This window comes from Triplophysa rosa, linkage group LG19 (assembly GCF_024868665.1).
Source record: "Triplophysa rosa linkage group LG19, Trosa_1v2, whole genome shotgun sequence".
Lineage (NCBI taxonomy): Eukaryota > Metazoa > Chordata > Actinopteri > Cypriniformes > Nemacheilidae > Triplophysa > Triplophysa rosa.
Genome location: NC_079908.1, coordinates 7218316 through 7245147, shown reverse-complemented (window position 1 = coordinate 7245147; position 26832 = coordinate 7218316). Strand labels below are relative to the sequence as shown.

Below are 26832 nucleotides of genomic sequence, written 5' to 3'. Positions count from 1 at the left end.
TTCCAGGACCTGGCGTTCGCTGGGCCTGGTGTCAATAAAAGTTGTCATTTCAGTTACAAGGACGTCTTCAGTTCTGACACTTACAGGATGCTCGTTTGAATACGATGAGCTTTTATATAACAAAAGCTCAGGTTAAAATTGATTTCTTAATTCATGACACCTTTAAAAAATGATGGATGGTTAAATTTTGATGATTTTTGTTGTTGTCTTCCAATATGCTGCTCATAAAATCTGGTGTTCACAAGCCACTAACATTATAATCTTAGCCATGTTCTAGATTATAACCTCTGTATGAGTATATGCAATGTCCTCTACAAACGCAGGAGAAATCATGCTGGGTAAAATGGAGACAATAATTTCATTCTATCGACCAAATGGAACCTTGAAGTGAGAAGATGACCAGGTCCTACAATATACCTTCGGTGACTGTACACGAGGCATTAAAAGCATTCTGCATTAACCTCAGCATGTCACTTGGGTCATCCTTTATGCCTCAGCCCTCCAGAGATACTGTCACTCTTTCATTTCTGTCATTCTTTGCGTTCCAATAAAAGACATTGTCCTCTGAAGTTCACATGTCAATATGCTGACCATGTCCTTTATCGGCACTGCCACACGAAGGGGCGAGCGAGTCACTCTGTGAGCAACTCATCTGTGAAATTAATTACGGGCCCCTCGCATTCATTCCTCCAGAGACGCGATGAAGGATGTTACGCAGGAGGGGGAGGAAACAATGGGCGGTAAAATGGTCTTTTGATCCACCTCTCTGCAACTCATGTGTGAAAACGCTGCAGATTTCCCATTAATCTTATAGTTTCTTTTTAATCGCCATCGAGAGCCTGGAGAGTTTTCTGCGTGTGTGTGCATTTATGTGATGTGTATGACATATTTGTGTGCGTGTCTAATGACAAACTGTATGCTTGTGTCTGTTTATATATGAAGAGTTTGGTTCCAAAATGAGATAACTCAGTTTTTAAAATATTTTTGAAAATCATGTTTTATTTATTGTGCATTCCAATTAATATCAATCAAACTGCAGTTGGTTTGTTTTGATTCAAGCCATAATAACTCAAGAAATACAGCTAACTAACATAATAAAAAACATGATTTTTGAAAAACATTAAAAATGGAGTTGTCATTTTGGAACCAAACTCTTCATTAGAACATTTACAGAACATTTATTATTTTAAGCTTTTTGTATAAACACTGTATAGAGAAAGAACTGTGGTGGTACCACGGTTTACTGACGTCATCAGTTGGCAATACCATAGTACTGAATCCTAATACATCAGGGTATTGCAGCAACACAATTTCATGGGAATTTTTAACTATTTTATGAGGTGACTAATGTAATTCGTATGAATACATACAACCTTATTTGTACGAAGTACAATTTGCTTTCGCACCAGTGACATTATATTTAGGGGTGGGATAGGGCTGTCATGATATCCTATTTTCACTACACAATTATTGCACGACAACAATATTATCTAGATATTTATTAATGTTTATTAAAAAAATGATGCCGTCAGTGAAATTCATTTTTTATTTTGTGTTTTGTCTGTTAGTTGGTCAATGGACCACATTTAAAATAAAAGTGTATGAAGGCAGAGAGAGAGAGTTTGTATGGTAACTGTTATGGTGAAATTTTTAATGGGTGCTGAATAGTTTACGATATTACGATGTGTAGAATTAACACGATTTGACAATCGTTTCTTTTAATATCCTGATTATTGTCAATACCGGAATATTGTGACACCCCTAGATCTTCAGTACAACTTTTCTAATTATCATATATTTTTGGACGATTCCCATCATTCTCCTTCATACGAATAAGCCATATCGTAAAATAGTTACAAATTCCCGTGAGATCAGGTTGGGGTGACATAGTACTCCAAAAAAAATTATATTCAGAAAACACTGTATTTAGAGGTCAACTTATGTATTTTTAATGGGTGATACTGAGAAAGCAGAATGTAGCCTTACAAACCCAAAACATGATATTATGTTAATGGACAGTTAAACACGGCAAATATTTAATAAAAATATAAAGAAATTTAAAAGCAATATTATAGGTCCAGTCATGCAACTTCATGTTGAAAATGAATGATAATTGATAATTTTACTGTCTGTCTGTTTTTATCTTAAAGAACAAAGCACTAATGCATTATATGGCAGGCTGAACGGCAAGATTTATTGATGTTGATAAACAAACAAAAAAACGGAAATACCGGCCATACATCAGCCGATTATATATAAAAATAATAAAAGTAGTAGTAGTAGTAGTAATAATAATAATAATTTACGCAAAATATATATATTTATTGTTTTATATAAACAGTTTTTTCAAGCAAATCTTTGTTTGTTGTGTTGTGTACTAAACAGATGCTTGGAAGTATTACACTCAAGGTTGCAATCATTGCAGTACATGCGCAGCATCTAGTTGTCACCGGTATTCGCCACACCGGGGTGCTCTCCTCTTTCAATAGGCTATGATGAGTGAAACTGGTAGCGGGATCATTACATGCCTCTAATTCGCTTTGTATCCGTCTCTATTCATAGTGACAGCAGCTTGTGTCTTTAAAAAACCCACAGAACAGGCTCAAAATAAACTAACAAGCAAAACACGGTCCCAGCCCAAGGGGACTAAGTGTATCCATGTCTAATCTGTTTACGAACACCAGCCGGACACAGCCGCCCGCTGCCAGAACCTGGCGTGTGAGGAAAGCTGTTTTTTGACAACTCAAAGGAACTGCTCCTTTCCTGCCAGACTCTGCAGGCTGTGCTCCAAACAGACATCATACATGAGGTGCGCAACTAAAGGCATCCGAGGAGATATGGCGGCTGAGATCCAAGTCATCCATTTCCTTTTCCACTTGTCCTGTAGCGTACCGCTTCTTATAAACCAAATCAATCATTTTAGAAGGGTTCTGTGAGTAGTAAAGGAATGTGGAAGTGTGGTTTGTGTTTCAGAAGTGTAACTCAAGAATATTAATTCTTGAATAACACCTGTTGTGTGCTAACAGTGATCCGAAACAGGCCTGAGAGGGAGACGTTCTGTAAAAACTGAGAAGCTCTGAAAGAACATCCAGTGCTGGCTGTTCAAAATTCCAATACCAACTGAATATTATTATTTTTATAATATGTTTTGTTTGCAAAGTGAAGTATTACTATAGTTAACAATTCACAAGCACACATTTTGTGCTACAGACAAAATAGACCTTAAAGGGATCATATGACAATGTGTATACACCATTTACGCCAAAAACGCTGTATTTTCCACATACCGTGCATGTTTGTATCTCCTCTTTGCCCCGCCTCTCTGAAACGTGTGGATATTTTACAAAGCTCATCGCTCTGAAAAGCGAGGTGTGCTATGATTGGCCAGTTAACAACTGCGTAGTGATTGGTCGAATACTGCAAGCGTGTAATAGAAATGTAACGCCTCTTACCATATTTGGAACATCAGGTTCCAAAGCAATTGTACTGACAGGTACACCCACCTTACTTGCGTATACATTTGGGAGGTCTTAGTCAACTCATACCACGAACTGATGTAGATTTGTGGGGGTGTGGTTACACGAGGCGTTTCAGGCAGGTCTGGGTGAACATTCGCTTTTAGATAGAATGCATCTTTTGTTCCGACACTTGAATTTTTGCAATTTTACGTGTCTAATACATGCATGGACAACTTATAACACACCAAAGACACAGAAAAACACGTATTAGCGCCATATGACCCCTTTAAAGAAGGCATTACAAAACTAATCAGTAATGTTGACTGATTCATTAGTCTGTGACTTCTTGACTTTTTATTAACTACCTTAGGTTTAACTAATTTAACCAGGGATGCAAACTCATCGGGGTGAAAAAAGGTGACAGTGACCACGTTTACATGGACAATAATAATCCGATATTAACACGATTAAGACAATACTCTGATTAAGAATGGACCATGTAAACAGAGCTTTTTGATTAGCTTAATCCGTCTAAACTCATAATCGTAGTAAACACAAATCGAATTAAGACGGGTGGAGTACTCCTATTTTAGTCGCATTATCGAAGAGCGGTATAGACATGTACACAGCTTAATCGCACTATTACCGGCGCGTAAGAACTTTCGTGGCACTTTGCGACAGGTTACACACACGCACGGCAGTGGACAGCCGTTTCGTTTTACGGCAAACAACATGGCTTTAAGCAAGAAAGCACATTTTTGGTCCGAACGGGAAACAAGAAAGATGCCAACAATTCTAGAAAATAAATGAAACACCAAAAACTGTATGTGGTACCATGGCGAAGACGAACTGTTTGTTGATGCATGAAATTATGGAGGGAACGTCGAACGGCGTCGCTTAGGGACATAATGACGTATGCCATTAATCCAACTATGTAGTGTAACATGTAAAACGGGAACATGAAAGGTATATTCTTAAAGCAACTCATGTAAACACCTTAATCATAATATTAGCTTACTCAGAATAATGTAAGGCAAATAATTTGATTACTGATGTCTATGTAAACGTGGTCAGTGATGCGAGCCCCCCAACACAATATACAGTATATATAGTCATAGTTTATATATAGTTATACATAGTATAACTATTACAATAATTATTACAATTTGTATTTCGTATTATTCAGTGCACATAATCAGAATAGTCCATGGTCTGCTAAAAGTGTCTAGGAAAGACAACCACTTGAAGAGATCATTTGCAAAACCAGATAACTCTGTTTTTATTCATCTTCATAAATCATGTTTTTATTGTGTTATAGTGTTTTACGGTGTTTCTTATCTGTATTTTTTGAGTTATTATTACTTAATCAAAACAATACAACTGTTTAAATGATATTACTTGGAATGAACAATGAAAATGAAAAATCTGAGTTATCCGTTTCTGCAAATTAACTCTTCACATTTACTTCAAGATGCTCTGTTCACACAACGGCTTACAGTCACAGCTCTAGTCTAAACATGAATGATCTGTCAAACTCGTATACTATTTGCACAGCATGTCTGTAACCATAGTGACATAAAAAAAATGTACACAACAGGTTGCGTTGTAACAACAAAATTAGGTGTGATACAATCTGCAATGTTGTACTAAAAACCAAATGCAACACTCGGTATGAACAGTATGTTGTACACGAAATCTGGCATTGCATTGTGGCATCTATGAACGAATGTAGACTATCACATTATACTGTAGCGCAGCTTTCGTGTAGATAGCTGTGCAAAACATTACGAAGCAGTTTGCCATCAGCTCCGTGCACTCATTAGCACATTTAATGTTACGGGGAGTGACAGGTGACGTGACAGACAACTAACGTTAGTTGTCCAGTACGATTCCTTTTACACATCAGGGCTACTCAGTAAATACGGTGATAGCAGTTGTCAGTGTGTTAACTCACTTTCCCCATATTATGTTTCTTGGGTCTGCTCCGTTCCTTTCAAGGCAAACAGACCAGCGTGCCTTTACCTGTTGCTTAGTGACGGTGGTGTTGAAATAAGTCAGAAATGCTGCGCAATTCGACTACATCTAATATTGATTCATGAGTTGAGTATGTGCGCTCAAATCTGCACTAGTGTTGGCTCGATACCAAAATTTTGGCTTTGGTACGGTACCAGAACCTAATACCAGTAATATCGGTACCACATCAGTACCATAGGTGATCAATAACCAGCCCCAAAATAAATGATTTGAAAAAATATTAAGACTGCATGAAACTGCTGTAACTGCTTTAATGCATATTTTATATATTATTTTTATATTTTATATAGCAACATTTTATTTTTACACTTACACTGTATTACTGAAAAATGCTTTGGTTATATAGACTTATCATCATAATCCCACAAATATGAACCATTTAATTTTGAACAACAATGAAATGTTTCAAGTAGGTCTATTTAACTGTAGCATTCCAGATGAAAACTGAATGATCAATAAAAATAAAACACTGCACAGTCTTCCCTGTATAAAATAAATATGCAATGACTCTAAATAAAGCTACAAAAGTTTCATTTTCTCTTTAATATGTGACACAGATGTATTAGGTTACTGTCACTTTACAGTAAGGCAAACTCTTTTTTGATGCGGATATACATTTAAAACACAACGGACTGTGCTTATGTGAACCTTTTGTGTTTTTGACATAACAGTGTGTGTATTTGACAGTATAAGAACATATACAACACGTTATATATGCGATGTATGAATGGGGTGTACAGATGCATCGCAGCATGTAGAATATACGTTACTGTAAAACAATCTAAAGATCTCTCAGCAAAAGTAGAAAGAGCCGAATTTGTAATAAATCACTCTCAGTTTAAATGGTCGCAAAAGTGCTTGTAGAGCGATTCATCTTGTTCTTCTATGTTGCCGGTTCTGCGTCAGTTCTGTGGCATACTGCCGCATAGCAGTGAACTTTGCAACAGCAGTGTTTCAAGTACCGAAACAAGCAAAATTCTGGTATTGAACTGATTGAAATCTAACATGTACCGGTACATTTCCAGAACCGGTTTACCGCGCAACACTAATCTGCGCAGCATTCAAAACATAAGCCGCAAACTGGCTAGTGATTTGACATTGTCGTTACCACAACATCTGGACATGATTCTCATAATTTCATTCACCACGACATCGTCCAAAGACTCACAGACCCTCCTCACCCCCCATTTTCAAAAACTCTTCGGCTCTACACGAATCACAATAATGACCCATTTTGGATCCAAAACGGCGAATTTCGCTGAAAGGTGACAAGTTGGCATCCCTGTTTAACTAAACTTACCGTTACTAACAAACAATTCATATTTTTATACCCAACCATGTGGCCATTACAATGCTTTATTTCCAACAATGGTTTATGTTAATACCAAAACATTCAAAGCCAAGAGCATCTGCAACAGGGGTGGGAGGAAAAAACAATTCACAGATTGCATTGCGATTCGGTCTCCAACAATTCTGGAATCAATCCACAAGTTAAATTACATTCATTATTAATGAATCTGGTGTGCGCACAGTAACATACTGGAGGTCACAGCTTTATTTAGGTTGCGAGTTTATAGTCTAAATTGCATGTGGTGAAGTACAATAACAATCTGCCTCGAAAATAATGCCAAGACACAAAATCAAGATGGGTTATACTGCTTTGAATCAGTCTGTCTGATACTAGGGTTGGGAATCATTTCAATTTTATCGATTCCGATTCCAAATTGGAATTGATTTTCGATTCCCAACCCTATCTGATACATAAATATTTTTTTTACAAATAGCAAAATCTTAACCAACTTCTGCTTTACAAGACATCACAAAATGTTACCAAAACAGTATTGTTGGTTTGGTGTTTTATTGACAAGACCCTGCTTAAAAATATAATTCTGTAGGACATAATGATTTTATGTCATTTTAGAAGGAAATAAATGTGTTCATTAATATAAAAAGAAGCTATATAAACATTTGCATAGAATTTGTCAACAAGCCACCTGAACTTCAAGGTGCTGTGTGTAGTACTAAGGAGGCTCTATTGACAAAAAAGCAGTATAATATACTGTACATAACGATGTCTTCAGAGGTGTATAAAGACCTTACATAATGAAGCGTTATGTTTTATTACCTTAGTATGAGCTATTTCTATCTACATACACTTACATGGAATTCGCCATGTTGTTTCTACAGTAGCCCTAAACGGACAAACTGCTCTACAGAGCGCATTTCGTAAATACATTATCTCCTTCAGCAAAGAAGAGAAAATGCACGGCATCTTTGTCCTGTGAGATCCGCCATAGTGCTTCGAAAAGGAGGGTTGGTTGGAAATCCTCACAACCTCACCACTAGATGCCGCTAAAATCTCCACATTGCTACTTTAAAGAGTACATAACATGAGATCAGAGGTCACGTTAACCGAAAATTCTCCATCATTGACGGATTTTTAATACCAGTGACAGAAAAATATGAAGATTACTATGAGGGCAGTTTGTAATTCCCCTTTTTGTCGAGTTGGTAGCATCCAATCATTTCTTTTCATCAGGACGCGTACGTTTCCCATTCATTACTCATAAACGCCTCGTCCATTCTGGAAACCCGCGGGATCAGCGGAGACTCGCGGTGCGGAGCCGAGCCATATGAGCCAGGGGCGTGTACAATCAAGACGACTATGACGGCCCACCACAGTCTAATTTGTTTCGCCATAGTTTCAAAACGAACTGAAAATCTTTTTGCACTTTTTATAATAACACAGTGATCTCTAACGTTGTTTGTGGTGTTGTTTCTGGATCTGATTCTGCAAAGCGTACATCTGTCATTCATCTGCCTCTCGTCGCGGGCTCTCATACACACACAGGCGCACACAAACCAGTGGTGTGGTGTTTACAGACTTTTTTCCTTCAGAGAGCGATGGCGACTAGCGTCATTTTGGATAAACCTTAACTTTAAGTAAGTGGGTAAAAAAGTCTCTCTTCGTCTTAATCCTTTCATGACCTAACAGCAGCTTAAAGTTACTTGTAAGTGAATAAATGAATGATTACAAAATAGCGTGTACAAGCACCTGTCATTGTTACTGACTGGACACGAACATTTGTATGTAATTAGTATTTTATGTATTGGCTTGGAAAAAAGGGAGTCGACTCTGAATCACGCAAACGAGTCATCCCTAGTCCGATTCGCGAACCGCCACGGATTTACGTCACAACATATAGTCCCCGCTTACGTTTTCCTAGGACTGCCCGCGAAAACTTCACTCTTCTCCCCCAAACACTGTAGCTTGTGAGCCTCATTCGCGGTAGACCAATCACATCAGACTATACCACCTGACCAATCACATCAGACTAGGCTAGTGGAAAGGAGGGGATTAGACAGATTAATCGCAGAACGAATCATTAGATAGTCAGTCAAGAAGTAAGGTAAAAGTAACTAGCTTTTATTTACGAAATAATAGTGTTTATACACCTTCTATGTACATAAACTTGTTGTTGGACACTCCATAAACCAAAGTAGGACCTTAAAAATCCCTAGTTATGTACTTTTCAAAGATTTGCATCAGTCAGACACCCAGAATCATAATTCTTAGTACCAATGCAGCCCTGGTTCAATATGGCATACGAAACGCTGCGAATAATTTTCCCAACATATGACAACTGAGGCCTGATATATATATATAGATAGATAGATAGATAGATAGATAGATAGATAGATAGATAGATAGATAGATAGATAGATAGATAGATAGATAGATAGATAGATAGATAGATAGATAGATAGATAGATAGATAGATAGATAGATAGATAGATAGATAGATAGATAGATAGATAGATAGATAGATAGATAGATAGATAGATAGATAGATAGATAGATAGATAGATAGATATGTAAAGCAACAATAAACGCAAACATTTCGTAAGAATATCCTTTTCATGCCAACCTTGACAAAACGGCACCAAAAAGTATCATAAAAGTATGACGTAGCTTCAGAAGATTTGAAATACAGTACACAACCTGTATGAACAATTGTAATGATACTTGTTATTTTGGAGCTCAATGTGCTTGTCTTCATTTGCTTTTGTTGTTGCCAGCAAGTCCCGTTTTGTGTTTTACAGAAGAACTCAACTCAACATTCTTAACATGATTTCAGATGTCAATGATGTCAGAATGTTCAGTTTTAAGTGAACTACTGGAACAGCGCATAAAGTAACCTCTCACTTCCTGAAACAACAGTATCAACAGTCATCTTTGCTTTCACTACAAACATTAAGGGCTACTTTCTTCAACTGACGCCTGGTCTCGTTTCAGAACTCACCCTCTAAAGACAGCACTACATCACGTTCCAGTCGACATGTCCCGATTACAGCCACTGTAAGGAGGAAACATTACCCCGAGAAACAAGAGTACAGATCAACTTTCACAGACCAGTGATAACATTGGGGATACAAGTTTAATGTACAGATGATGTAATCGTGGTGATGTTTCAGACCAGTTAGAGCAAAAGATTCAACCCTAAACTACCAGAAAGTGTAAGAAATATAGAACAGTGCTTGTAAACTATGTTTCAAAGAATAATAAAAGAACTGAATCAGTTTTCCAATGTTTTTAATAAGAAGAAGGCTAAAAATTTGTAAATACAGTGGTTTCAAATACAAATGATGATCAATGAATCACTGATTTAAAGGGGTCATATGCCGCGAATACGTGTTTTTCTGTGTCTTTGGTGTGTTATAAGTTGCCCATGCATGTATTAGACACGTGAAATGCAAATATTGAAGTGTCGGAACAAAAGATGCATTCTATCTAAAAGCGAATGCTCACCCAGACCTGCCTGAAACGCCTCGTGTAACCACACCCCCACAAATCTACGTCAGTTTGTGGTATGAATTGACTAAGACCGCCCAAATGTATACGCAAGTAAGTTTGGCGTACCTGTCAGTACAATCGCGTTGGAACCTGATATTCCAAATATGGTGAGAGGCGTTACATTTCCGTCATACGCTTGCTGTATTCGACCAATCACTACGCACTGGTTAACTGGCCAATCATAGCACACCTCGCTTTTCAGAGCCATGAGCTTTGTTAAAAATCTGTGCGTTTCAGAGAGGCGGGGCAAAGAGGAGATACAAACATGCACAGTATGTGGACAATACAGCGTTTTTGAACCTTAAATCGTGTATACACATTGCATTACATCTAAAACAAACCATAATATTCATTTTAGCCGTGTCATATGACCCCTTTAAAAGCAAGTAAATAAACTCCACCCACATTAAAAAATACTTAGTATTTACTATAGTATACAAAGCATATAAGTACTTAGACTATAGTATAGTATATTTAATACAGTATACTAGGTATTATCTAGCATTAACCATAGTAAAATGATAATTGTAGTAAACTTTAATATTAACCCTTGTGGTGTTCGTGTCTGTGGGACCCATTTTCAAAGTTTACTAAAGACAACGCAATGATATTTTTCATCTTTAGACATTTATACTAATTCAAAGTAAGCATTTTTTACGCCAAGGGTTGATATCTATGAATTTACTACAGTTTACTATAGAAAATGCTATCCTCCAGTATTCTTTTATGTGGGACACTAACTTGCATCAAAATTATCAGTAAGTTAATAATGCGGTCTATATATAATCCAAAAGACAACCGATGAAGGGAAAGAAGGCTGAAGATATGAAATTGGAGGATCTAATAATCTCATTGGCTTGATGTAATATACACCTGTGGCACCTGAGCTTTAGTTACACGCGACACTTCCTCAACTCACTGCTTACGATCATCATACAGCGTTGAATGACACGAAACGTTAACTGTGACAGTCATCATTCCTGTAACACTGTTGCTTTCATCATTCACTGACTGAGAAACACGCAACAAAGTTGCTGTACAATGTTGCACTTGCGTCTCTATTAAACAACATGACAGCAACTTTCGGTTTGTCATGAAGGAGTACCTCATCCCGGTGTGAAATAGTTGCTATGGGGGAGTTCTTACCTTACACGGAAACGGCAGAGTAGATGCTACCTTTTCCATGGCCAGGTTCCGTATGCTCGGTGTGAGCGGGCCTCGACAGGTCGGGCAACAGCTGAGCTTCTGGCGACACTGGTTACAAACCAGGTGCCCTGCCTGGCATTGCAGTATCGGAGGCAGAACATAGTCGAAACACACCGGACACTCAAACAGCGCTGTCAGCTCGGCTGACTGTCCCGGTAGGGTAGCCGTTGGAAGGGCTACAGCGGCCGCGGTGACCGAGCCGGAGCCCGCGACAGAGCCGGACACCCCCGCGGCTGCTGCTGCTGCTGCAGCGGCGGCGGCAGCCGCGGAGGAGGCGGTTGTTCCTCCAGAGCCTCCATGCTTACTTCCTCCTGCTTTACCGGCTCCGAGTCCTCCGGCCGCACCACCCGCAGAGGACGGACGGCTCATGACGAGGAGTGTGAATCTGTGTTGTGAAACCCACACGAGTTCAAGCCCGCGAACCCCGCCGTGTACTCCGGACTGGAGCCAGACTCTGTTCCGTACGCTCTCCAATCCCCCGCGGATACAACATGGCCGCCACAGTTTGAGAGGAAGCGAGGAGTCTATTGGGCGATGTAGCTTTGATTGACATTCTGATCAGCCAATGAAAGGGCCGCTCTAGACGTTTACGTAAGAGACGCGGTTATACACGCAAGAGCATTAGGGATATGTAGTACAACCGTGAGGAGCCAACAGTGAACAGTTGGACTTTTGCCCCTTAAACGTAATACACCAAGAATGATTTATGTTGCTTTCTTCACCTTAAACAATTACAAACTAGAAATAATGAAAGAATGCAACTGAGGTACAAAGTGAAGACAAAAATGTACGCATTACAAAGTAAACGGAACACAAAAGCATGGTTTCACAGACAAGGTTTAGCCTAAACCAGGACTACGCCTTAGTTAAATTAGGATATTTGAGTTGCTTTTATAAAGATGCCTTCAGAAAAAAAAACATTACTGGTGTGCATCTTGAGACAAAACAATGGCACTTTTTTAAGTTATGTCAGGGCAAGTTATTTTTAGTTAAAACAGCTCAAACTTTCATTTTAATCGGGGACTAGCCCCCTTGTCTGTGAATCCGGGCAAGAGTGTCTCGTCTTCTCCAATGATAAGTATATGTTTAGTACATTTTATAAGCAAACAGCTCGTGTCTGCATGCACACCAAATGGAAAGTGCTTAAACATTCTATTAATATAATATGATTGTTAACCTATTTAAACGTTACTAATGTTCAAATGATTATAATCGTCAATTAAGGCCCAATCTTTAAAATGCATATGGATAACATTGTAAGCTTCATGGTTACGTAAAACCTTGCTTCAGAGGTTAAACTTAGAGTTGCAGAACAAAATATCCAGAAAGGTGTCAACAATGATTAATACGATTTCCACCTAATATTATTTGGTATGCATCTAAGTCGCTGTCCATCCACCCGTATAAGCCCTTTCTTTTATTTATTTTGTAACGCAAAAGTAAATGGGTATAAAAGTGAGAACAAAATATCTATACCACCGTTACCTGCTCAATTCCTGGTAAATACTTTTCTCTAAACATGTTGTTGGGCAGTGTACTAAACATCGAATATCAGCTAGTCCTGTTCACCAAACCCTCTCTAAATGTCAGGTAAAAGCATGTATGTAAAGAATAAGTGTACACCAGAGCAACAACAAACACTTTTATTGTCTGAAAGAGCATAAATATTCCTAGGATGAATGTGCATGGGCTTTCTTGTCTAACCGGCTCCCTCTACTGGCATTTCATTAATGTCATTTTGTTTACATGTGGAAGTAATTAGTCTTTTTTACTGTTCTTAACTTCAGTGTATTGTGTAAAAGGTTCTTGAATGGCTCTAGATTTAAAAACTTACCAAAACACTTTTGTCATTCGTTTTTATTATTTTTTACATACAAAAATGGATAATAAATGGCAATGGCATTACTGTTATTGTGTGATAACCTAAACAAGACACAGCTGCTGAAGTAATTACTCAGAAATGATGACTGCTTATTTACAAAATCACACCCTCTACTAGTAAGAAAACACAGCAGGTCATAAAGCATCGTAGTCATCCTCATCTCCATGCTTCCTCTTCAGAGAGGTAGAGTCACTAGATGAATTCTGGGACACCATATTGGTAGTGATGAGGATATTCTTGGAGCCGATGAGGGAGGGGTTTATTAAGACATTCTGAACTGTGGGAGTGGTTGGAGTGGCTGTGAATTAAACAAACAAAATCATGCTAATTATATGTTTTACATTCTTTCTGCATCAACCTAAAGCTAAAACGATGGCTATACATAATTAAAATATAAAAGGTATTAATTAATTAATATTCAGTTACTGCAAACCACTGCAATATGCATATTACGGTATGATCATTTTGCTATATCATGCAGCCCTATCTGACACTGTAAAATTGAATCAGACTGACATGTAACATGTACTATTCTGCCCATATGCTTTTGAGATTGACACTTACCAGACTTAACAGAAGCCGCCTGTGGAATCTGAACGGTAAAGCGCTGGCCTGTCAGTGACACAGGCGTGCCCACCTTTGTCCCCACTGTCTGCACTGAGGGTGTACCTGTCAGAAGACATTTAAATCCACTTTATAGATTCTGCATATGTAGATGAAAAATTACTAAAACTCTATGAACAAGTATTTGGATACTTGATGTCACTACATTTTTTTTACAATATAAGGTGATTTCCCATACATGTTTTAAGTCCAGGCCTAGACTAAAATAGAGCTGTCTAAATTGAAAACTGCTTGCACTGACATGTCTTAAACTATATTAGCGGCACTGTTTTGTCTCAAAATGCACACAAGTAATGTTAATTTGTAAGGCATCTTTGAAAAAACTACTTAAATGTACTAATTTAACTAAGGCCTAGTCCTGATTTATTCTAATCCCTGTCCGGGAAACCGCCCCTATATGTACAACACTTGAACTGACCAAGTGTTGGAGTGCTTGGCCTACTGGACACTGGCCCCACACTCAACCGTGGTACTGTTATCCTGCCAGCAGATGAAGACACCTAGACAAATGAAAGAGCAAATAGGAGCATTAACACATGATGCAGATTACCTTATAATAAACAGGTATTTTATTTTATTAGCAGAAGTAAGCCTAAGGCATCACCTAATGTTTTTGTAGTCTGCCCTGTACCAAATTCTCTCTTCCAAATATCATTGATATTCGCTGATAATGAGCTTAGATGCAGTACATTATTATATATACCGTACATACAGGTGCTGGTCATATAATAAGAATATCATCAAAAAGTTGATTTATTTCACTAATTCCATTCAAAAAGTGAAACTTGTATATTATATTCATTCATTACACACAGACTGATATATTTCAAATGTTTATTTCTTTTAATTTGATGATTATAACTGACAACTAATGAAAATCCCAAATTCAGTATCTCAGAAAATTAGAATATTACTTAAGACCAATACAAAGAAAGGATTTTTAAAAATCTTGGCAAACTGAAAAGTATGAAAATGAAAAATATGAGCATATACAGCACTCAATACTTAGTTGGGGCTCCTTTTGCCTGAATTACTGCAGCAATGCGGCGTGGCATGGAGTAGATCAGTCTGTGGCACTGCTCAGGTGTTATGAGAGGCCAGGTTGCTCTGATAGTGACCTTCAGCTGTTCTGCATTGTTGGGTCTGGCATATCGCATCTTCCTCTTCACAATACCCCATAGATTTTCTATGGGGTTAAGGTCAGGCGAGTTTGCTGGCCAATTAAGAACAGGGATACCATGGTCCTTAAACCAGGTACTGGTAGCTTTGGCACTGTGTGCAGGTGCCAAGTCCTGTTGGAAAATGAAATCTGCATCTCCATAAAGTTGGTCAGCAGCAGGAAGCATCAGAAGCATCTCGCCTGGGCTAAAGACAAAAAGGACTGGACTGCTGCTGAGTGGTCCAAAGTTATGTTCTCTGATGAAAGTAAATTTTGCATTTCCTTTGGAAATCAGGGTCCCAGAGTCTGGAGGAAGAGAGGAGAGGCACAGAATCCACGTTGCTTGAGGTCCAGTGTAAAGTTTCCACAGTCAGTGATGGTTTGGGGTGCCATGTCATCTGCTGGTGTTGGTCCACTGTGTGTTCTGAGGTCCAAGGTCAACGCAGCTGTATACCAGGAAGTTTTAGAGCACTTCATGCTTCCTGCTGCTGACCAACTTTATGGAGATGCAGATTTCATTTTCCAAACTTTTTCCACCTATCAATGTCTCATGTTTGGTGCTCCCTTGCAAATTCCAAATGGGGAAGTTTGTGGCATGGAAAGAGAAGTGGCTTTTGAAGACGTTTTTGGTTCTTGAAGCCCTTCTCTCGCAGACGCGAGCATCAGCATCAGTAAGGGCCTTAATTTGGGTTGAGGATCGCCCTTTGCCTTCACGGACAGCCCGTCAGATCCTCCGACTCAGTGCAGGAGAAATTTTTTTGGGGTCTACCACTTGACTTTTTTGTCCCATAACTCTCAGGATCTTTTAAGAAATTTGCAATGACTGTCTAACTGCGTCCAACCTCAGCAGCGCTGGCACGTTGCGAGATCCCTTGCTTGAGCAGCTCAACAATCCTGCCACGTTCAAAGACAGAAAGCCTTTTTGCCTTTACAATCAGGAGATCATTACAGTGTGACTGCCTGAATAACAATGACATGAAAGCCACATATTTTTGTGCATATTTTAACTTTAAGGCTATGGTCTTAAATTTTGATCAGCTGATGAACAGCCTGTTTGAGTATAAATTAAGTTTTCAATAAATTGCCTACTCTCTGTTTTCTGAAAGCAGAACTTACAACCTGGTTACGATCCACCAGCGAGAAATGCGAATACTTGTAATGTTTCCCCTGGTATTAAGATTTTGTTCAGGCGTGTATAGCTATCCATTCACACATCTTCAGAGTTTATTGTCAGGTATCCTCAATCTGGGATAAGAATCACTTTCTAGACACAGAATACTCCATAAAACTGACTAAACAGTGTGTTTAGAACCGCCAAGACATTTAAAGCAGCAATACCTTCTTCTGTAAGGACTTAAGCCTGTAGTTTGGTGCGGTCAGACAGTAGCGATCCGGAGGAAGCCTGGGACCAGTGTACGGCTTGATCAAAGGCAATGGAGTTATATTCTTCTGTCTTGCTACCTCTAACAGAAACTGAAATGACAGACCAAACCCCACTGTTGAGCAACTGACATCCCAAATGTGTTACATTTCATCAAGAGGTCAATGAAAGAAATGAAGCTTTGTATCAAGTCGTCAAAACAAACTTACATCTCGTGGTGGTGGAGACGTGAAGGATTGATCCACTCGACACTGAATAGCTAACCTTATATCATCTGCATCCACAGTGGACTTCTTGGCATGGGTGGAGTATATCTTTGCATCCTCAATAATAGTTGTTACATATCCTACAGTACACAAATAGGTGACAGTAGTTAAGTTGAATATACACTGCTCAAAAAAATTAAGGGAACACTTGATCATCCTAGCATAACACCAAGTCAGTTAACCTTCAGGAATATCAGTCAAGCCGGTAAGTAAGCATAAGTGATTGAAGCATTTTTACTTGTTTTGGTGCAAATTAAAGTGACAACAGGTACACTGAAGAGGCAACCATAACGGTGGGTGTGGGGAGGACCATCCTTAGAGGGTCTCACAGACCTCCAGGTGCTATAAAGTATCGCGAAGAAATCCTCAGATCTATTATCAGATCTTATGCTGGTGCAGGGCAGAGCCCTCACCGACCTCATGTGACCAGAGTCTGTAGGCTGTTTCTGGATGAAGAAATTGATGCCAATGACTTGCCCTCACGTTCCCCAGACCTAAATCCAGTTGAGAACCTCTGGGATCTCATTAGGGCTGTCGCGATTGGTCGATATAATCGACTGCGTCGACGCTGATAATTAGTCGACATCAATATTTTTGATCGACTGGTCGTTTTATATTATTTTACCTTATAAATTTCGGAGCCGATTCCCGTCTTTGTCCGTCAGAAAAGAGCACACACACCTAATGACTGCACCAGACCACTAGACCACACATTTACAAACTCTTTAAGTCGTGACAGGATATTCTGCTGAACCATCAAGTCTGTCGATCTATTTACTGATATAGATGGGCAAGCTTGGAGTTATATTCCCATTTTGTCAAACGCAAGGCAACCAAGATGTTCACATTTCCTTGTTTTTTCAAGGTTATGCGCTTTTTGTTCATGCATGCAATAAAGGTTAAATATTTTGGTTAAGAGTTAAATGAGTGATTATTATTTGTAAATTAAGTAAGAAACTATTTATTATCTTTATATTAATGCACACTTAAAGAATGCGAGCTGTGTTGGGAGCGCTAAAAGCACTGCATCACTATAAAGGAGACTAGTTAGCTGTACCCTGAAGAAAACGGCAACTTAGTAAGTACTGAAGCAAGTTTTCCGTTGTTTATGATGAGCATATCTCTGAACTTTTGATCTTCCCGTGTATGTGTCGCGTTTGCGTTACGGAGGCGGCTCACATAAGCAGCAGCCCAACAGGGTAAACTCCCGCATCTTCAGACGGCAAGCTCCGCCTTCTCACTTATAAATAAACTTGCTGTAGTTTACACAGGACAAGCGGGAGATGTGCATTCATACACCTTCATTCTACACGTTACTTTGATATGTGAACTGTCTTTGTAGTGTTTTCTTGTGGAGGGAAAGAGGTGGCCGATTTATTTCACCTTTGCCGGCATGCCCTAAACATCAACTTGGCACTATAAATCACTATTTTTCAGCAAAAAACAAGCAAATTTTGCCAAGATGTTTTCAGACATGACAGACAAGATGTTACAGAATAACATTTTATCAAAAACCAAATTTTGACCTAATTTTTATTTTGGGATATTCCTGAAAACCTCCCTGTGCGACATCTGACAGGTTTTCCCATGATCGCATCACCTTGACTTTCTTCAGCGCATTTATATATGATTGAATTTGACTCTACAAAGCATGTGAAAAACAATACATATGATGATCATACGGCAACTCGAGTGTTCATGTATGTTCTCTACATTAGGTATTGTGGCCAGTCTGCTTTATTAACGGGTTTTCGCTCGCTTTGCTTGAGCTTTTAATGCTTTTTGTTCTGTACCCTTTTACTCAAACACATATTTTCGATTAAGAAACTCAGGATATAATGAAGGATTGTTGTGAATACCTATTATAAGTAATAGGACTATGTCGACGAGTAGTTAATTTCTGAAAATGCAATATTTTAGCCTAATATATAATGATTTTTTTGCAGTTCCAGCATGCATAAATATACTGGTTAATTATATTTAATTTAGACGCCGCTGTGTTCCGTTGTAATTTGTATGAGGTTTCGTTCATTTGCACTAAATAGCCCAAACAGTTAGCTTTTAATTATTTTCTTTTGACAATTTATATTTAACTTAAAATGGCTGTTGTCCTTTTTTAAAAATAAAAAAACTCATTGCTGCTTGTCATTCTGCATTTATCAATAAATTACAAATGTATATATTTTTCTTTAAAACGGCTATCTTTGTAATTTAAATATCAACCTTCAAAATGAAAAATTATTCATTTAGAATAATCAATTATTTGATAAATTAGTCGATATAAAAACAGTCGTTAGTGACAGCCCTAGATCTCATGTATCCGAAGCCGTCAAGTAGCACCATAGACTGAGCACCATAGACCATCCAGGAGCTCACTTGTGCTATGATCCAGGTCTGGGAGGACATCATTATGAGAACATTATGAGTTACTATCATGAAATTCAAACAAGTTGAATCAGCCAGTGTTTTCATTTATTTTTACAGTGATTTTACTGTAATTCCTGCCCTGAATGCGTTTATGATTTTGGCTTTCATTGACCATTGTCACATTATTTTGTTCTCACAACAATATGCAAAGTATATAATTGAAGAGTTTTAGCTTGAATATTTCGTGCATTGAGAGTGTGATTTAGGTGTTCCCTTAATTTTTTCTAGCAGTGTATATTGGTATATATATTAATATTGCATCCACACAATAAACCGAAGTACTACGTACTGTATGTAAACTCCAGCATTTGATTGATGACTCTGGGCTCATATTCAGTGATTCCCATGTCTTTAAGAATCTGGACCATAACCTTTAATTTAAAAAAGAAAACAAGAAAGTAAAAATAGCAGTTCAATACAAATAATATGAACCAATAAATGATGCCATGAGTGTAAAACGGCAATTTTGTAACAATACACCGGCAGAATTAACATTTTTGGTCTTAAAGTTTGAGATATTAAAATTTAACTATAAAGACATGTAAATATTCAACAAGCAAAATCTCGGATAAAGAAAAGCCAATTCAAATACGAAACCATTAAAATGCAGTGAGTTAGCGTGCTAGCGCGCGTGTGCATACTAAAGGTAATAAACAGGATAAAATAAACCACATGACTGCGTGTTAAGCGTAATACCTTATTTGCAATTAATTAACATAAAAAAATAGCGCACATTAGACTTATAAAATCGTTTATGTGGCTTTTTTTACCTGTGCATCTTTAGGCAGTGTTTTCGGAGACGCCATTTTCACATGAGCACCGATTCTCCTCCCCTAAACAATCTGGATGTCTCAAAAACTAGTGAGCTTCCTACCTAGGCAGCATTTTTTTCCAGATAGGCGGGGCAGAAACGTCATAGCCACTCTGCGTGAGCAAAACGTGATTGACGGACCAAAATGACCAATCATAGTGCGACGTGCACATATTCAACCAATAATGACGAGGAACACAAAAGCGCCATGTGATTCAAGTAGCCAATCAGCAGCGTTTTTTAAACGTACTCGCGTAGAGTAGTTAGCTCGCTAGGTTTTGAGACACAGAAAATGTCTCCCTGAAGTCATATCCTCCACTATATAAACATAAAAACACACATTAGTTTTTCCAGTTGAGTCTTCACACAACGGTTCCGATTTCACCGAATATCTAACATCTACCCGCTCGTTTTATCACGTATTTTATGTGGAACACAGAGCTTGTAATGACTAGCTGTGCTGCGTGTAGTAATGTTGAACGCTAACCTTCTCTCTTCTGTCGGTTCAGGGTGGGAAAAGGTTGAACAAACCGCCACGTATTTTAGTTTTGTACAGTATAACGTGTATTGCGTATAGCTGCGTATGTATTTATTCGTCGTCTTAAATTTGACCACTGAGAGATTTTGTGTCTCAATGGATTTCATGTGGATTGCTAACTGAACCCTTAGCCACCCAGTTACAGTACTAATCTGTCTGTAAAGTTAACGTTACTATTAAGCTCTAAAGTCAACATACACCAAGACCTCAGGTAAGTGAAAAATGTAAATACTTTGTAAAACACTACAATGTAAAATGTAGTGTTTTACATAATATTTTATTTGCTGTACATAGATTGGAGTGTTAGCAAAAGCTAGCAATGTAGAGATTGTTACATGTAACCAATTAAATATTTAAACTGTTAAAAGTACCATTGTCATTAATACATAATTTATTAAAGATGTTCACTAAGATTTGACTTTTAAGTTCAAATAATGTCAACCTAATGAACCAATGTTTTTGTCATTTCTATAGTGTATTTTTCTACACACACATACAATCATGACTGCCATGAGAGTGGATGCGAAAGTGGTCATGCTTGGCAAGGAGAGCGTGGGCAAAACCAGTCTGGTGGAGAGATGTGTTCACCGGCGCTTTCTTGTGGGCCCTTATCAAAATGTAAGTAAACTCTTAACTGTAGGGCTGAAACGATTCCTCGAGTACAAGAAATCATCGAGGCAAATTTTGTTGCCTCGAAGCCTCGTTTAATCCATTTAACTACAGTACACACGGAGCACTGCGTTTCCCCACGGACCATTATTAGCGACGCACATCCCGCTAAACTCGATTCATGTTACAGGGCTCTCAAGTCTCCCGCATTCACCGCGAGACACACGCATTTTAGTCTGTTCAAACGCTCACACCTATTTCTCATGCTGATAAATAAGTGATAGCTTATTGAAATGGTGAACTGCTATTTTACTTAGTTTTAGTCTATTTTGCGAGAGAAACTTGTTTTCCGGCTGCGTTGAGTCTATAAAACTAGATTCGGACTAACATTAGTGGATGCCGAATCATGTTATTTACACATGTCATCTGTCTGTTCTGCGTGTCTGAGTGAATAAACTGCACTTTATGAGGACATGAACTTCATCTGCAGAGTTGCTCTGAGAGTTTATTTCAGAACATTTTGCTGAGTTAAGCTAACGCACTAAAAAAATAAGCATCTTCCGACGACCTGCCAAAATAAAAGTCCGGTTAACCCCATTATTTTTATGTGGACAAATATATTACTATTTAATAGTAAAAAATAAACTAAAACTAATTTAGATAAACTACATGCATCATGCATAAGCTGAAGTTAGTTGTTTACCTTTGAAATTATTCTTTCTATTTTTATTCATGTTTCTTATTTATACATTTGTATTAGGCCTATAATGCATTTTGAATGTAATATGGCAATGGAATGTACTAAATGGGTTTAGTTTTCACAGATATTAATTTATGCAATTTCAGCAATAAATATGTTAATTTTCTAAAAAGGAAACAAATTAGTTGTTCATTTTAAGAGACCTGTCTTATTTTTATTGCTCTTTAATAAAGAAAAAGTACTTATTATCCGAATACCCGATTAATCGATGGAAAAATCAGTAGAATACTCGATTACTAAAATAATCGATAGCTGCAGCCCTACTTAACTGTGTAACATACAGAGTCAGATTTCGAAGATGAGCTGTTTTCATGCTAAAAAAAGATATAATTACATATAATATACTTACGGCTATGGTCCAGCAAATTAAAAGTTAAGAGGTTTTAAGAATAATAATAACAATAATTATAGCTGCAAGCAGCGATGATCGGGCCACTGCAACCCGGTGCCACCACCACCTGTTGGCCTCAGGAACAGCGAATGGTGGACAATGTGCATATAGGGAGTTATATTATAGAAAGACATTTATTTAAAGTCATTTATTTACACGACCAGATTTCCTGCTGCCAGTCTGTGGCGCAATACTGTAGGTTAATATTGACATGTTTAACACATCTTCCAGGGCATAACTCTTATCAAACATGTTAAGTTTGGGGCAGACTGGACAATGAGTCTCATCCACTTAGCATGCGTACGCACAAATTTGTGAGTGAAACCGGTGTACAAACATTTTCACGAACAAATCATGATTCACTAAAAAGTTATTTTGTTATTTTATTCACTTTTGATAACCTGACGCAGTTCAGCTCAACCAAATGTGTTGATCAGATTTGTTTTTGTCCCAAGACTATAGGAGCTGCGTTTGTTGCCAAAGCCCTTAATGTCGGTGATAAGGTGGTTACGCTGGGAATATGGGTAAGTTGTTACTGAAAAGGCAAGCCTCACCCTTCCATATGATCATTGAAGATTGATAACTCATGCTTTTATTTTAGGACACTGCTGGATCTGAGCGTTACGAGGCCATGAGCAGAATCTACTACAGAGGAGCCCGTGCTGCTATTGTCTGCTATGGTATATCTTCTCTCTCTCATGCAGAAAATTGCACATAGTTCACAGTCTGTGCACATTTTATGTACTTAAAAAATGGATGTCTTTATCGGCTGTATTTTAATATTTGTTTTTAGATTTGACTGACAGCAGCAGTTTTGAAAGGGCCAGGTTTTGGGTGAAGGAGATACAGAGCTGTGAAGAGGTAGAATACGCTTCTTACAGAAAATGACACATGGATGAATCAGTTCTATTTTTATTCACCCATCCACATTTCATTCTCAGAACTGCAAGATATATTTGTGTGGCACTAAGGCTGATCTCATTGAGGCCGACCGAAGTTCACGACAAGTGGACTACCATGATGTACAAGATTTTGCAGATGGCAAGTACAAGATATTTTTTCTCTTCCAAAAACAGTTGCAATAAAGTAACTATAAAAACCTTTCTTTGCAGACATAGGTGCACAACATTTTGAGACCTCCAGCAAAACAGGAAAAAATGTTGGTAAGTGATACACCTCAGCATGACTGCTCTACTGAGAGCTACTAATGTGTGACTCAAAATCGGATAACAAGTTTCACTTCTGGAATCGCTTGCGTTTTTTTAAACAGATGAGGTGTTTCAGAAGGTTGCTGAGGACTTCAGTAGTTGCGCATTGGAGTTCATGCAAGGTGGGCATTTTGAAGATTACAGCCATTGTGCAATATGTGCATTGTGACATTTTCATAACTCCGTGCTGATAGTTTCCCAACACTCATTAAATGTACTTCCCACTTCATGATGTGTATCTAATATACAACAGACAATATGTACAAAAATACAGATCCAAACAGATGTCTACTGTAGTGAAGATAAAGGGATACAGATTAGCTGCTCTTTTTGCCTGTGCTGTGTTCCTGTATTATAAAAAGACTCAAATTAAAATAGAATTTTTAAAATAATTTAATTTAACTTGATTTTTTTTGTCCTCACAGAGGAGAAAGGAGTGGACCTTGGACAAAAGAAGGACTCTTATTTTGCCAACTGCTGCCGTAACTGACCTACAGCAGGAAAAAACTGCTGTATCATAATGTCTATTTTGGAATGACTGGAGACTTTTATATCAACTGAACTATTAACCGGATCATCCTGCCTGATTGTGTTTCTCATTTTTTTCCTGTGCGTTATGTTCGAATCAGGCTATATGAAGACTATTCATATATAACATGCTTTTTCTATATTTGTGTTCAAGCGATGAATGCGCTTTCTTGTCGAGAACACTTGTTTTTGAACCTGAGAATGTTGACTGAAGCAAGTATCCACAATGCATGGCAATCCATTTTACCAAAAACAGAAGATGGCGGCACATTGCAAGCTTTAGGGAAATATGCCTTTGTCATTGCCAATCTAAAGGAGTCTGCTTTACAAACAATGCCTTGAGTGATTTGTCACCTTTTATAAATTATAGTGTTTGCATTTTACATGTCTTCTGGGGATCATAATGTTTACAGAAGTTTGTCACTACCCATGTATGAACAGTTTTGTTTTATTTGTCCACGCTAAGCTAGAGTCATTCAGGTTTTTACAGATCTGACATCAATTGAACAGTTTTCTCATAAATATATATATGGTCTAGAGCTGAAATGCGCACACAACCAAGAGGAAAACCAAATTAAAGATGCTTGTATTGGTGACTGGAATGACCCTTTGTCACATGTAGCCATGTTACAACATTTTAAAGGTATCTTAATGTGGAACATTCAAATACTAATGCGTTTTGTGTATTGTCTGTGCATAAACGCTGCCTGTCAGAAGCACCTTTCACCAGATCCTGTTTTCATACTGTTACTGTTATCAAGTGTTTGAAGTTCTTGACATCAAAGATCTTTGTCTTGCTGCGTGCTGAAAGCAAACTGATCTGCAGCATTTGATGAATGTGATGTTATTGTTTACACCTTTATTTTATTTTCATTATTTAATTTGACTTGATATTGTACAACGGGACACTAAATTGTCAAACGTGAACATGTTTGTACATACAGCCTTAGTTTGATCGGTTTATATTGTGCCTGTATTACTTCTAAGAGGCCTGTAGCTAAATATATTGTTCTGGTGAAAATCTGTACATCTAATGTGAACTGAGATTCTTATATTGCGCCATTTCAGCTGGCCTCCTTATTGGACAATTTTTTTTATTCGTTTCATTTTTACACAATTTGCAATATATCGGAGGTTTAATGATTTTTCCCCTGTGTTTTTATGTTGACATTTAGGTGACATCAATGGGGACTGTAAAAATGATTTAATTTACCATTTATTCAAAGGACTCAAATTAAAGTATATTATAAATGTACAACAAAAGAAGCACACCTAAAATATCCAAACCAAGTTACACAATAAATGCTTTGTGGCAAGTTTATTCGATGTGAAAATCCTTGTGCACCACATGCTTGTATTGTATATCATCAAACTGAGGAAGAATCAAAAACTTATACAGTAAATTATCAATATATAACATGCATATTATCAAATTTAGGAATCTTGTATCCATTTTTGCTAGGCTCATCAACATAAGCTTACCAAAGCTGTCGACACCATCAGGGGAATGAACTGCATTTAGATTTTTTATTGATTCTTCTGCAGAACGCAAAAGAAGATATTTTGAAGAATGTTGGTAACAGAACAACGGCAGTGCTCATTGACTTGCATTAGTTTTGTGTCCATACAATAGAAATGCATGGGTACCACTGTTGTTCAGTTACCAACATTCTTCAAAATATTTAATTTTGTGTTCTGCAGAAGAAGAAAGTCATGCAGTTTTGGAATGACCTGAATTTTAAGAATTTTCATTTTGGGGTGAACTGTACCTTTAACAATCATGTCATGATATAAAAAACATGACCCAGACAGTTCTGACAGAAACGCACCTTTCTGTAATTTAAATGTGGCGTCAAGTTCTGCTTACATTTGACTGCAAAACAAAGAAACAGTGAAGTACAGACAGGTACAGACAGCAGTAAATGTAGCGAACACATTTTGTAATGCTGTTTATTCTATACAAAGCACTACAGCACAATGACAGTCTTTAATAACAAGGCAGCAGATATTTTCCCTATTTTGCATGACATTCTGTCTGAAATAAACTGAAGTGGAACGTGGTGTGACTCAAAGCAGCGTTAAAACCATATATTTAGTACACGAGTAGAGAAAAAGGATTGCAGTTCTGCTCAATATTGAGAAGACTCGGTCAGTTCAATAGAAGAGTTCAGGAAACACCAGCAGACCTGTTTCATAACAATCCTAAATCATCCCTCATATAAATTAGCTTCACAAATCACTATAAAAGACTTCGCCTTGTTGTCAATAATAATGTGGCCAGTGTCAGTTCACATTCTTGAACATCATGTCAGATTTGACCTCTTGCCTCATACAATGTCACTTTCTCCTATATATCTAAGGTATAAAAATATATACAATAGTATAGAACAGCCAAGTGAGTCAGTGACGTTTTTTTTTGCTTATCTGACCAATCGATTCACAAAATCTAAAGATACATGAACTTAAATGGTTTAAATATGAAGTGTGTAGTGCAAAAACAAGTATTTTTGCAGAAAGTTGAAGCTCTGACTCCTTGTTTGTTTGAGCAGCCTACGTATTACATTTTGGCTTATCCAACAATGTGATTTTGGGGCAGGACAACAACTTTGTTCAAACAATGATGGGATGGTGTGTTTGGGGACTGTTTGGTGCTAAATTTGACACTTCACCTTTATATTTACAGCAGAATTGAATA

General features: G+C 37.8%; 3 protein-coding genes across 3 annotated transcripts in view; 1 reads left to right on the top strand and 2 right to left on the bottom strand.

Moving 5' to 3' along the window:
• The window catches only part of siah2l (seven in absentia homolog 2 (Drosophila)-like), a 32202-nt gene extending 20155 nt beyond the window's left edge, over nucleotides 1-12047 (bottom strand). The window contains exon 1 of the mRNA XM_057360018.1: nucleotides 11494-12047. Coding sequence (XP_057216001.1) covers nucleotides 11494-11922 — 429 coding nt within the window. The 5' untranslated portion in view covers nucleotides 11923-12047. The remainder of the gene's footprint in view (nucleotides 1-11493) is intronic.
• A 1354-nt stretch (nucleotides 12048-13401) lies between these two features.
• taf9 (TAF9 RNA polymerase II, TATA box binding protein (TBP)-associated factor) lies at nucleotides 13402-20154 on the bottom strand. Its single transcript, XM_057360311.1, has 7 exons — nucleotides 20063-20154; nucleotides 19582-19663; nucleotides 16809-16945; nucleotides 16557-16691; nucleotides 14478-14559; nucleotides 14000-14104; nucleotides 13402-13733 (listed from the first exon to the last, which is right to left on the bottom strand). Exons 1-7 carry the CDS (start codon nucleotides 20096-20098, stop codon nucleotides 13570-13572), a joined length of 741 nt encoding a protein of 246 aa, XP_057216294.1. The 5' UTR covers nucleotides 20099-20154; the 3' UTR covers nucleotides 13402-13569.
• Nucleotides 20155-20360: 206 nt separating this feature from the next.
• rab24 (RAB24, member RAS oncogene family) lies at nucleotides 20361-25450 on the top strand. Its single transcript, XM_057360126.1, has 9 exons — nucleotides 20361-20852; nucleotides 21116-21259; nucleotides 22857-22925; nucleotides 23003-23081; nucleotides 23195-23262; nucleotides 23343-23442; nucleotides 23514-23564; nucleotides 23672-23731; nucleotides 24035-25450. The coding sequence occupies exons 2-9, from the start codon at nucleotides 21143-21145 to the stop codon at nucleotides 24097-24099; spliced, it is 609 nt and encodes a 202-aa protein (XP_057216109.1). The 5' UTR covers nucleotides 20361-20852; nucleotides 21116-21142; the 3' UTR covers nucleotides 24100-25450.
• The last annotated feature ends 1382 nt before the right edge of the window (nucleotides 25451-26832 follow it).

What these genes read in the sequence shown, in the direction of transcription:
- taf9 (XM_057360311.1), bottom strand. Translation starts at nt 20,098, where the DNA reads ATGGCGTCTCCGAAAACACTGCCTAAAGATGCACAG. An exon ending in CGTCTCCACCACCACGAGAT is followed by an intron (nt 16,692 to 16,808) that starts GTAAGTTTGTTT and finishes CTGTCATTTCAG; the next exon opens with TTTCTGTTAGAGGTAGCAAG. An exon ending in TTAAGTCCTTACAGAAGAAG is followed by an intron (nt 14,560 to 16,556) that starts GTATTGCTGCTT and finishes TCATTTGTCTAG; the next exon opens with GTGTCTTCATCTGCTGGCAG.
- rab24 (XM_057360126.1), top strand. Translation starts at nt 21,143, where the DNA reads ATGACTGCCATGAGAGTGGATGCGAAAGTGGTCATGCTTGGCAAGGAG. An exon ending in TGTACAAGATTTTGCAGATG is followed by an intron (nt 23,443 to 23,513) that starts GCAAGTACAAGA and finishes CTTTCTTTGCAG; the next exon opens with ACATAGGTGCACAACATTTT. An exon ending in CAAAACAGGAAAAAATGTTG is followed by an intron (nt 23,565 to 23,671) that starts GTAAGTGATACA and finishes TTTTTTAAACAG; the next exon opens with ATGAGGTGTTTCAGAAGGTT.